The sequence below is a fragment of the Colias croceus genome, chromosome 22 (assembly GCF_905220415.1).
Source record: "Colias croceus chromosome 22, ilColCroc2.1".
NCBI lineage: Eukaryota > Metazoa > Arthropoda > Insecta > Lepidoptera > Pieridae > Colias > Colias croceus.
In genome coordinates, this window is record NC_059558.1 from 179,625 (window position 1) to 192,968 (window position 13,344).

Here is a 13,344-nt window from a genome sequence, read left to right on the forward strand (position 1 = left end):
GTACTTACAAATTATTTTGCATCACGCCAACTAGGTAACAATTATTATGATTACTGTATTTTTTTTAATGAATTGCATCATATCATGGTACGAAGTAGAGAAATGGATATCGGTGAAGGAAATAATTCCTTGATCAAGAATTCCTGGATCTCAGAGATGCCGGCGATCTCATTACCTGCCCTATGTGGACTGAATTTACGATTATTTCATTGATTACAGCTTCATTTTATTCTCATACGAGTTTATATTTAACCGTATGTGTGCAGAATTTTATGTTTTTAATTATTTTTATGTAATGTGTCATGAAATTTATACGCTTTAAGAAGGTTCAAACATATTATTTCATATTTTGTGTACTTTTGACTGATCGGTTGGTTTAGTTGGATGTGACCCTGCCTTCCAAGCCAGAGGTCGTGGGTTCGATTTCCACCCGGGGCAAATATCTGTGTGATGAACACAGAAAAAAAAGAAAAACTTTTTGTATAAATTCAAGTTCAATTTGTACATGTTTTAAATCCATTTGGCTAATTTATATTTATTGTTGCAGGTAAACGAAGACAAGCGCCGTGTTTAAAGATAGAGATAAGAAGACAGAGATACTTCTATTTTTTTATATTTTCATGAAATTTATTAAAAAGAGTATTAACTAACAAAGTGAGGATTAAGATAAAAATATTGTTAAAGTTAAGTCAAAGTGTAACCAATGACAAAGTGTGACAAGTTTTCAGTACTTGACTGGTTGTGAAATGACTGCACCATGCAGACGAACGTGCAAATAGACACAAAGGGGCTCCGGCACTCGCCCGAGCACAAGCAGAAAGGGAATTATAGAGTCACTGCTGAGGTAAGCCTTACTATATAAGTATTGTTTATTTTTATTGCACTCTATGAATTCACACTTAAAACTAAAAAAAAGAGCGTGTGTGCCTTTACGTGTGTCAGAAGTGAAACTTCTTGGGCAAGATTCAAAGATACCAAAAAAGTCGCCTTACTCCATGACGTGACGGTATTGCCCTGACGCGACTTGATATTTTACTCTCAACGCTACTAAAGAAGTTCGACACTTCAAAAGTTTTTGGTTTATTTTTTAATCATTAAATGAACAAAAACTTTTTATTCTTTGACATGTCGGATTCCTCACGATGTTTTCCTTCACCGTTTGAGCAGTGGTGTCCTGTACTGTACTTTGTCCTTTCCTTATTAAAATATAATTATTAAACTATATGAACTTGTAACGAAACTTGTACGGATATTCATACCGTCGTACGTCGTCTCATACTTGGGCAGTATTCCCGGCCTCTTTTACATAATAATTTAAACATCAAAGCATATTGCTAGAAGGGATAGGCCGTAGGGTTGACATAATATTTTTATATTGGGCGAGTCTTGCTACAATGCTGTCACAATTCCAATCAGAGGGTTAAGGTTTTTTTTTCTAAATACATATCACAGTACATATCATTCTCAAATACCTATAAGCTATCTTTATTTTCATCACAGTGTTTTATGACAAAAAGCGTAACAGACAGCCACACAAACAAATTTATATATTCATCATATTTTCAGGGAAGATGAAAGTAATCAAGGTTTTGAAAACAAGAACAGCATTTTGAAATCAACGTGACAACGTGAAGAAATAAATACGTAGCTACTTCTTGTATAATAAAATGCAAATTATAAGCCTTTGGGCGGGAAACCGCGACGATATAGCGGTATCGAAGTAGGTATCATCTACATAATATTTTTTATTTTACGCGAAACGTTTTATGTCTTGTCGTATATAACATCCGATTCGGAGATCCTCTATGAATATTGTAGAAAATAAATAATCTATACTAATACTATAAAGCTGAAGAGCTGGTTGTTTGTTTGAACGCGCTAATCTACGGAATTACTGGTCCGATTTGAAAAATTCTTTCGGTGTTAGATAGACCATTTATCGAGGAAGGCTTTAGGCTAAGACTAATAGGAGTGGAGCCACGCGCGTGAAACCGCGAAGCGCAGCTAGTAAACTTTAGAGCTTGTAAACCTCTTCCCTTATTTTATGTTGCAGCTGTGTCAAGCCAGCGATGCGAGCAGCCTCGCGAAGCATTTATCGCGTGAGGCTTGAAAATAACATCAATTTGTCAGAACTGAACATAATTAAAATGGGACAAGCAGGAACTAACTTTCAAATAAAAAGAAGAAATATCAAAATCGATTCACCCAGATAAAATTTCTGAGAACCCTAAAACATCGAATTGAGAACATCTTTTTTGACACGGTTAAAAATGTATCACCACCATATTAATTTATTTTATACGGAACCAAGTACGGAACTCACAGATGTCAATGGTTAACAGCGCAGGTCTGATGATTCCTTAGCCCATACTGCTAAAGAAAAAGCCGATGCTCTGGCCACTCTTTTTGCATCGAACTCGACGTTAGATGACGAGGGGAAAGTACCACCAACCATATTACACTGCAATAGTACGATGCATGAAGTCAAATTCACGCAATCGGCAGTACGTAAAGTCCTCTTCTCTCTCGACACTCACAAGTCAAATGGGCCAGACGGCATTCCTGCGATCGTACTTAAGACCTGTGCTCCAGAGTTGGCTCCGGTATTGACGCGCCTGTTTCGATATTCATACGCCACCGGTATAGTCCCTAGCTCCTGGAAGATCTCCTTAGTACATCCGATCCCTAAAAAAGGCTCACGCTCCGACCCATCCAACTACAGGCCAATCGCAGTCACCTCCTTATTCTCCAAAGTGATGGAGTCCATCATCAACAGTCAGCTCTTACGTTATCTAGAGGATCACCAGCTGTTAAACGACCAACAGTACGGCTTCCGTCATCGTCGCTCGGCTGGTGATCTTCTTGCATATCTGACTCACCGATGGGCTAAAGCAGTTGAGAATAAGGGGGAAGCGCTAGCTGTAAGCTTGGATGTAGCGAAAGCCTTCGATCGGGTGTGGCACAAGGGGCTTCTTTCCAAACTCCCGTCATATGGGCTACCGCAGAGGTTTTGCAATTGGGCAGCTAGTTTTCTTAAGGCACGTAGCATCAAAGTCGTTGTCGATGGATATTGCTCCAAACCCATGCCTATTAATGCTGGTGTCCCGCAAGGTAGTGTAATATCGCCTACGTTGTTTCTTCTGCATTTCAATGATATGTTGCAAATACGCAGCGTTCATTGTTATGCGGATGACAGCACTGTTGATGCCTATTTCACTGGCCAAGCAAAAACCTCCCAGGAACAAACTAACCTGTATCGAAACAACCTTGTGTCTAATATTGAGAACACCCTCGAGAAAATCTCGACATGGGGCCAATCAAACTTAGTTGTTTTCAATCCGACCAAGACACAGGTATGCGCGTTTACCGCCAAGAAAAGTCCGTTTGCCGTTTCCATTCGGTTTCAGAACACTCCCCTAACTGTCAAACCTAGCGTCGGAATTCTTGGGGTCGAAATTACGTCCGATGTCCAGTTTCGCGGTTTCTTGGAGGACAAAGCTAAAGTAGCTTCGAAAAAACTCGGGGTGCTCGCCAGGGCGAGACGGTATTTCACGCCTGCTCATCGTCTACAGCTATATAAGGCACAAGTCTGGCCCCATATGGAATACTGCTCTCACCTCTGGGCCGGAGCGCCCCAATACCAGCTCCTACCATTAGACCGCGTTCAGCGACGAGCCGTCCGAATCATTGACGATCCTGTGCTTACCGATTCGCTGGATCCACTCTCACTACGGAGAGACGTTGCGTCACTTTGCGTGTTCTACCGGATCTATAACGGGGTTTGTTCTGAGGAACTTTTTGATCTTATTCCGGCTGCCGAGTTCCACAACCGTACTTCTCGCCACAAATTAAAATTCCACCCTCACCACCTAGATGCATGGCGGTCCACCACAGTGCGCTTTTCTCGGCATTTTTTACCGAGAACAACGACCTTATGGAACGACTTACCTTCTTCTGTGTTCCCAAACGGATTTGACGGGGAAACCTTTAAGAAAAGGGCATATTCATATCTCAAAGGCCGGCAACACATTCGCGGTGACCCTAACATCGCGAATGCTTATGGGCGGCGGGCATCACTTTCCATCAGGTGACCCGCCTGCTCGTTTGCCCGCTTTAACGATAAAAAAAAAAAAAAAAAAAAAAAACAAACTTACTTCTCTATTTATGACGTAGGCAGTAAAAGTTTATATCCCTCTATAGTAAGTAGGTAATGAAATCTGCGGAAACGTGACAATTGTTTTAAACTTCTTTTTTATATCAGCTATTAGTTAATTGGATTTATAATAAGTAGTAAATAATAGTGACCTTCATTAAACTATACTTATTTATTCTATACTAATATTTTAAAGCTGAAGAGTTTGTTTGTTTGAACGAGTTAATCTCAGGAACTACTGGTCCGATTTGAAAAAATAATAGCCCATTTATCGAGGAAGGCTATAATATATCATCACGCCAAGACCAATAGGAGCTGACCAATGCGGGTAAAACCGCGTTGCACAATTGGGCAATATGTATGGTGTATTTATTTGCTTGTGCTCTTGTATCTTCGAAAAAAGTAATTTTGGAATATCTTGTCAATTCTTCTTGGTAGAAGCGACAAAATATAGAATACCAATACTGCTCATAAAATATGTAAAAAGCTACATGAAAAAAAAAAAGCTAATATCGTTTTAAATTATTATTGGACCATCATGTTATTACTCATAAACGATGGTCTTTATATATCGAGTAGAGCTCTAGGCCAATAAAACTATTTTTTTCAGCCCAAGAATTTTTCACAAAATACGTTGAGTTTAGATATTTTAACATCGTAAGTTAAAACAATTTACGAGTGAAGTGTTTTTAAATTGTTATTGATATGTTTCTAATGATGTTATTTTAAACAAACACTTCTAGCTCAATGCTATAATTTCTATAAATTCGCAAATTCATGAATATAGTTTCCATTTGATAAAAGCTCCATCTAGCGGAGAAAGCGGAAAGTAAAGTCTATTTCGTGGACTGCTAGGTACTTCATCTAATCATGAACCTAAGTTACCTAATCTTCATAGAAATTCGCGTCAAATTTCATAGATGGCGCTTAGATAAATGTTATTTAAAATAGAATAAATCGAACTTTGTAAGTACAAGTAAGTAAGTTGTACTGTTTCACATAGCTGTTTCACTCCTGTCTTCGTTTATAATATCAGATAGGAGCTTGGTAACTCTCGAAAACATGAACCGATTTTATATATAGATTTCGATTTAAATTGCAAATTCTAGTGAAAATATACAGGATGTCCCGAAAAATAGTGATAAAATGAAGCTGGGAGGTAGAGGACCTAGAGGGCTATCCGAATCACCCCCAAGAATGTCATGCGATTTTTCGTAGTATCGGAGTTATGTTTTTTTAAGTCATAACTCTGAAAATACGAAAAATGCTTATCATACATTGAGGTGATCTGACTGATGAGGTCCTCTATCTCCCAGCTTCAGTATATCACTAGTTTTTGGGAAACCCTGTCTCTCTAGATATATTTTGTTCGTAAAATAGCAGTAGGCGCTGCGAATTATTTATATTCTATTGTATCTCTTTTCAGGAGGAAAAATTGATCTACGAACCCGCTTCTTAAAATTCATATTCAGAAAAAACTTATATTATATTATAGTCATTATAATCATTGAGGAGTTTTGACTGAGTTTTAATGTTATAAAAAATGAAATATAAACTGTGCTCAAGTCAAATAAATATTTAATCACTTAAATTCAGTTATCGTTATTCGTTACATACTACTAATATCTATTATAAAATGCGAAAGTTTGTGAGGATGGATATGTGTGAGTGTATGTTTGTTACCTACTCTTTCACGCAAATACTACTGAAACGATTACAATGAAATTTAGCACACAAATTATAGAGGGTAACTTGGATTACCACATAGGATAGATTTTATCCCGTAAATCCCACGGAAACGGGAACTATGCGGGTTTTTCTTTGAAAACGCGGGCGAAGCCGCGGGCGGAAAACTAGTAATATTATAACTCATAAAGTCTTAGTTCCTGTATAATTGCATTATCGTCGGTTCACCGCAAAGTGCTGCAACCGCAAGTTGAAAGGTAGAGTGTTGAAGCCAAAATGAATTTGTGTTTTGGGAATTTCTAGGTATAAGTTTTTTTTCATTTTGAAATACATATTAGGACAAAAAATCGGATAACCGTCTGGTACAGATCACTCGTTAGAGATAAGGACGCCTTTTGTGTACTATAAATTTGTTTTCTTGTGTGTATACTGTAATACATACCATAAAGAGTTTATTATGATTATTTAATGAGATTTTATTATTTTTGTTGGTATGCAATAACAATAAAATAACTATAGGTAAGTAATACAAAATAAATTATAATATAATATCTACTTTATGCGTGAGTATCAGCTTCCAACAATATTATCAATACTGAATATTATTTTTATTCAACACTATTCATTGACAATTCAAGAAGGTAAGTGTAAGACACGGGTTCGAATCCCGCCTCGTGATCGAATTTTGAATGCTTTAAACGAAATATTAAATGCATGCCTTGTTATAATATTATTATGTTAAAATATGTGTAACCAGTTCATCGATCTATAAGACGAGAGTTCTAGTAAGTGCCTGGCCTAATTCCTTTAAAGTGTCATTACTAGAGCATCTAATGTTGTACAGCGTGTTACGGTGCATTTACATCAAACGAACAAAGAGCCAAAGCTAGAACAAGAGCATTATTTCGTGATCTTTTAGTATAAACGAAAACTCTTATTAGGTATTATTCAGTATTAGAACATTGCATAGAATCTTTTCGAACGCACAAAGAACGAGAAAAAATGCTCTACGCCTGTTTACACTAAAATAATTTGACATAGTAGGATTAGAAGCATACGCTCGTTTGATGTAAACGCACCGTTATGCATAATGCATAAGCATTTTCATAATAGATTATGTTCTACATAGTTACATAATAAGTGAAGAACTGAATTAAATAAATACTAGCGCATGATGTTCTAGGAATTTATAATATTAAAAGAAAATTGCTATTGTTACATAATTTATAATGGTTCAAACACAGAAAGCTCTTACTACTAACTACGGTTACTACGAATTTAGTATAAAATCGAACTCGAGAACTATTTATGACGTATATCATCCATTGAGTTTCTTCTAACGATCATAATCTACAATTTAAACTCATGTACCTAACTAGCTGTGTATCGAAACAGGCTTTAGATATCAGTGTGGATCATCTTTTACTTACTAATATTTCAGATACTTATGTGTCAAAGCATAAACTCTAACCATATACATATAACGAACCTTTTAAATTTCTACTAAGGCCACAAATGAGCTCATATTTTATTAGAATACTAGCGGTCCGCGACGGCTTCGCCCGTGGTAAATGTTTACGTTTTCTCTACATATGAACCATCCTCGTACTTCAAGGAATATAATAAAAAAAGAATTATCGAAATCGGTTCAGCCGTTCTCGAGTTATGCGCTTACCAACACATTTTGCGATTCATTTTTATATATAAAGACTAGCGGTCCGCCCCGGCTTCGCCCGTGGTACACTTTTACGTTTTCTCTCCATAAGAACCATCCATCCAGAAATTAATAATATCTCCTTAAAAATAATATAAACCGAAATTATGTCTGATTATTGTCTTTTAAATGGGAATTTCCTTCCGGCTGAAAGGCGAAGAAATGCTGCCACCGGGGAGAGCTGTATAATATTAACAGCAGAAACCATAACAACAGTTGCAACAGCCGAGAGCATTCATTCACGATCCCCATTGATGCCGCTCGACGCGTGGCGACGCGTGGCGACGCGTGGCCCGCGCGGCAGTCGCCGGCTAGCGGCCGTCTAGCGCTCTCCGTTGCGATTCCCCGCGAAAAACTCATATTTTTATACGATTTATTTTAGACGAGTGTTAGGTCTATACAGCCCCTAGTAGATTAGTGTTATGTGTTCGTGGAATTGTTTATAGGTAAGGCACATAGACAATATTTATCTTTAGCGTTCCTTTGTTTTGTTATATATTGCATTTGAAATGATTTGAAACCGTTCGAGTATCTGAATCTCAATGTCAATTGATAATTTTATAGACATTGCAATGTTTGTGACTAGCACTTTACTCGTGGTTTCATTTGGGAATAATGTAGAGATGTTGGTAGAGATATAAAAGCTCTCACACAGCCTCATTTTGATATCTTCTCAAGTAAAGTTGTTTATTGACATATTATCGGTTCTCTGAATCGACTGATACGATATTGATAATACTTTTGAACCTAGAAAAACATTATCGTATACCTAGAAACTAACAAATTTCAGGTTGTTTTAAGACATAGGTATAAGTAATGTAATTCGCTGAAACTTCAGCGAAGATACATAAATCTTAGCAGACAAGTTTCTTGATGGCGGCGAAAAAAGATACAGAAGTAGCACTTTAGTGAGACAAGAATATATTTGAATGTATTGGAAATAATATCGTAGTAGTAACACATTCCTTAGTAACTGAGTCAATGGAAAAGAGCGGGAAGTTTACGAAGTACAAAGAATTTAAATAATTTTATACTTTTCGTATAAAGTTTTTTAAATCCTTTGTTAAGAGATATAATAAAATTTCATTCTTATCATGACAATATTAGTATTGATACCAACGTAAATTGAGAATGAAAATACTTCGCAAATTACATGCCGTAGGCTACATTCGCAATTGAAAGTAAATTTGTTTATAAAGTTAATAGTGATCTATCTCTCGTTTTTGTTGTATAAAAGCTCTGCTATTATGCATGATATAAAGAACCTTATATTATCGACTGTCAAAAAATATAATTATTCTTGTTAATTTAAATAATAATATAATGATTTATATTCTGCGATGAACAGAAATTTGAATAAGCCACATAATATGTTACAAGCTAATTATAATATCATATTTGCGCCGAATGATAAGCCGCAAATATATTATATTTCTTAAATAAATATATTTTGAAAAGGTTATATTCGACTCAAACAACTTATTGAGAAAAAATAAAATATTCACATATTCGCAAATGCGTGTTTGTTAGCTCATCACGTGAAGTGTGTGGGCGCTAAAGTCAAACGACTGTTAAATATGTAAAATATATTCTCAATAACAGAGGAATCAATGATTGAATTAAATATATTGTAAAGCTGAAGAGTTTGTTTGTTTGAACGCGCCCATCTCAGCAACTACTGATCCGATTTGAAAAATTCTTTCGGTGTTAGATAGCCCATTTATCGAGGAAGGTTATAGGCTATATATCATCACACTAAGACCAATAGGAGCAGAGCAATGCGGGTGAAACCGCGAGGCATAAATATAGTTAAAAAACTGAGAAACTTTTTTTTCACATTGTTTTTTTTTCTGAAAATTCAGGATCATAAGATACGCTATTGTGGAACAAGTTACCTGTCTCGGTGTTTTCTAACTACTATGAAATGGGCACCTTCAAGAAGAAAGTCTATACATTTCTGAAAGTCCAACAAAACGTTCGTAAAGTCCCCGACAATGCAAACGCTCATGGGCGGCGACGAGCTTCCAGAAAGTGACTCACGTGCTCTTTTGTTGCTATTTACATAAAAAAACTAAATTATTGTATTATTGTATTTATTTATTTATTTATTTATTTAATACTTATTTGTATATCAATAAAATAAATACAAATAAGTATTGTTACCGATCCTTGATTGAATACTGTTAATTTAAAGTGGGGGGGTCAAAATCTAAATCTAAAGTAATCAGTTATATACAAACACACAGGTGAAGCTAATAAAAGCATTAAAACATTTAAATTTAAGTATTTAAGCAAAAGTTTTCATGTTAAGTCTCTCGATAGAATTCAGAGCACGCTCGACGTCACAGTAAATCATCCCAAGGGAGGGCCGCTAGCGTTGCGATATATCTGCAAACAGTCATGAACACTAACTGGGTTCTGTAGTTGTATTCTGTTAAATAATCATTTTTTCAAACTCAATGATTTATTTATTCAAATAGAGTTCTTCTAGAAGCACTTTTGAATCGTCATAACATCGTTTTACAACTTTTTGGGATAGGTTACGCATGTTTTTATATAATAATTTCATATGTGATTTTTTAATACATAATCCGTTAAATAAGGCACTTTTGCACAATAATATTACATTACTATTACAATAACAATACATAATACAATTAATATTACAATAAGACAAAATGTCGACGATAAACACTTTAATTTATTGGAATACAACGCGTTTAAAATATATACAGTTGGTTTTACAGGCAGACAGAAAGACGTGATAAACAGCGAATCCTTAACAATAAGATCCGTTGTCACCTTCCGGGAAGGATCTTTAAAATATCTGAAGGAAAGACGTAGAAAATGTAACATTTTAGCGGAAACATCTGACATTAAATAAATAAGCTTCTAAACACGAAATTCTTATAAAATGTACACCCCTCTCAGGTGAGAAAGCATTAATATTAGAGGCTGTGAATTGTGAGCTCTACATTGAAAAAATTGCAAGAAATAAATCGAGAAAGAAAAACTATTATTCTTACTCCAATAATTATTTACTTACATAACTATACTAATTATATTACTAACTAATACTAAGCATATAACATAGTTACAGAGCAAACATTGATTGCTCGAGACTTTAAATATATTTATGAAGGAATACGTACTTGTTTACATAATATGAATCTTTAGATGAAATAGTTTTAGAATGGAAATAGATAATTGTCTGTAATTTTAAGAAATTGTATTTAGTTAAAAAATTATTTAGCTTGCTTATTGTAATACGTTGTATATACTTTATGAAGTTTCATGGCAAATCCTTCCATGACTCTACAAATCTTACAGATGACTATATTATACAGTATACATACAAAATTCTCACATTTTCGCCAAGTAAATCAAAAGAATAGCTCGTATTCTCTATTACAAGTCTCCCAAAATGTTATTTACTTTTGACTACCCCATAAATGTTCATTTGAGACGCTGCTCAGTCGGCCTGTCAGTCCCCTGTCTGGTTATTTTTTAAATTATTGCTCAAACATTGTTTATTATGAAGCATCTAAGATTATATTATTTTCATCTTCCAAGGTATATTTTATTGTCATTTAAAAGCGTAGCCGTTTGCATGTCAACAGAACATTTTTGCTACAATAGACGGTGAATATACGTTGCTTTCTTTTTAATAGTCTTACACGTGTCTTAAGATGATAATATTATGTGAAGAAATATATTAAAAAAAAACCTGTGGCGTGCTATCTAGAGCTATAAAAAGCTTTTAAGTGTATTTGTATGTTCCTGCTTTAGGTACTATTTATGAAAACAACTGATATTGCGTAACATAAGAGTTATATTTATTTATTTTAATTATTAAAGAGTTTGGATCTCAAAACGACCTAAATGAAACCACGAATAAAAGCTATGTAGGAAGATACGGTTTTAAATAAATAAAAACCTATATTTATGAAGCATTCAATAATCTACCTAAACAAATCCACGATTTGTTATGTTCTAGTTTACAAATATAATATATCGTAACGGTCCAAAGTAGAATTTTTAAACCAATTAAATAGATTAATAGTGAATTATAAGTTTTTAAAGTTAAATAAGTGAATGGTAAAGTGAAGACTGAAAAGGGATCAACGGATGGGACAAAAGTGAGTGAAGAGATTGCTATATGTATGCTATATATAGTGAATGAAAGTCTCATTAAAAATAACGCAGCAGTTTAGTGTACCAGTTGAGTTTAGAAAACCTTTACAATACAAACAAACGGTTAGACATATCAAATATTCCTTTTGTCAATTTGTTTAACTCACAATAATTTTCGTCTCAATATCAAATAGAAATAATTCTGTGTCGTGATACTAAGTTAATAGTGGTTCAAAGAATATCTATGTACTAATAACTGTGGACATCGTTAATGTTTTAAAACTAGATATTGGTGTAAGTGATATATTATTAGAAATAGAAGTAGACACTCCTATAAATATTTTAGAAGAATTTGGTGATATAAATATTGATAACATTGAAGACTTAAAAAAAGTGTAGCTGAATCGCAAAGTGAAGGTGAAGGTAGTTTAGTAGAACAGTAAAGTGAAGATACAACAATGAATGTAACAGTAAAGAGTGGTGCGCCGACGGTGGCCGTGGTCCCGGTGCCAGAGAGCGAAATGGACGCACTCCTCCTGGGGAGGACAGCGGTGAGGACCTTTGATCAGTACGTGCGCCATGTATGTATCCGCCTCTTACTCTTTTACTTGTTCATCAAACAGAATGGGAAGCTTAGCTTGATTTTAAGGAGCATTCTGTGTGGTGAATTTTCTATCAGATTTCAAATGTGCTGTTGTATGATTGTTTACTTAATAGGTTATTTTGTTTAATGTGTAGACGGAATGTATTATTTACAAAAGTAACTTTTTAAGAATTTTAAGTGGAATGATATACAAATTTTAGGCGGTTTTTTCAAACGATTAAGAGTAAAACAGACGAACGGCAAGTTGTGAACGGCAGAGGCTACTTCAGCCGTCGCCACAATATGTCGACGTCTGTAAGAACTCTAAGGTAAAATGTTCTGCAAAAGCGAGTAATACAGCTCATTTACTATTCTAGTTCAATATTATTAAAACATTTTGACGACATTTCTACTAATGAAGTAGTTTCTACCTCTATGTTAGACTTCTGCGTATTTCTTTTTGTAAGTAGTGTCTAATTAAGTCATCTTCCACTTTTATATTGACAACACTCATTTAATCTAATAGGATTATTGACTACATTGGCTTCTTTTGAGGAATATAAACTTTAATGAGAAAAATCTTTTGCGAATTTTTATTTGTTCGTTCACAATTAGTACGCTCTTAAATAGAACTTTTGGATAAGAAATGATTGTATTTTAACCAATATTTTAATAATCACTCAGCTTTTTGAAATCTGATATTTGCAAACTTACTTCAATTATAATTGTGTCCCAAACTGTTCCGCTTTATCTGTGTACCTTTTATTGTTGTTTGATGTTAGAAATGTTTGTCTGTGTAATTAATCTTGTTTCCTGTTCAAAGTAAGGAAATTCAGATGAAATTCTATAGACGAATATAAATATTTCAATCATTTCTTTAATTTTTATTTATTAACTGTTTCATTCGTTTAGAAAAGTTAGGAATTTTTTTACAGTTAAGACAGCTGAATTTCTAAAGTATTATGTGCCCCTGTCTCTTTTTTACAGTTTTAAGTGTTGTGGTATTTTAATGTACACATTATAATTATTTATTGTGTAGTATATTATAGAGGTATATTTTTTGTATATTATTTT

General features: G+C 34.5%; 1 protein-coding gene across 1 annotated transcript in view; it reads left to right on the forward strand.

Moving 5' to 3' along the window:
• The first annotated feature begins 11,571 nt into the window (after window positions 1–11,571).
• The window catches only part of LOC123701672 (inactive dipeptidyl peptidase 10), a 305,461-nt gene continuing 303,688 nt past the window's right edge, over window positions 11,572–13,344 (forward strand). The window contains exon 1 of the mRNA XM_045649163.1: window positions 11,572–12,268. Within this exon, the coding sequence (XP_045505119.1) occupies window positions 12,146–12,268 (123 nt within the window). The 5' untranslated portion in view covers window positions 11,572–12,145. The remainder of the gene's footprint in view (window positions 12,269–13,344) is intronic.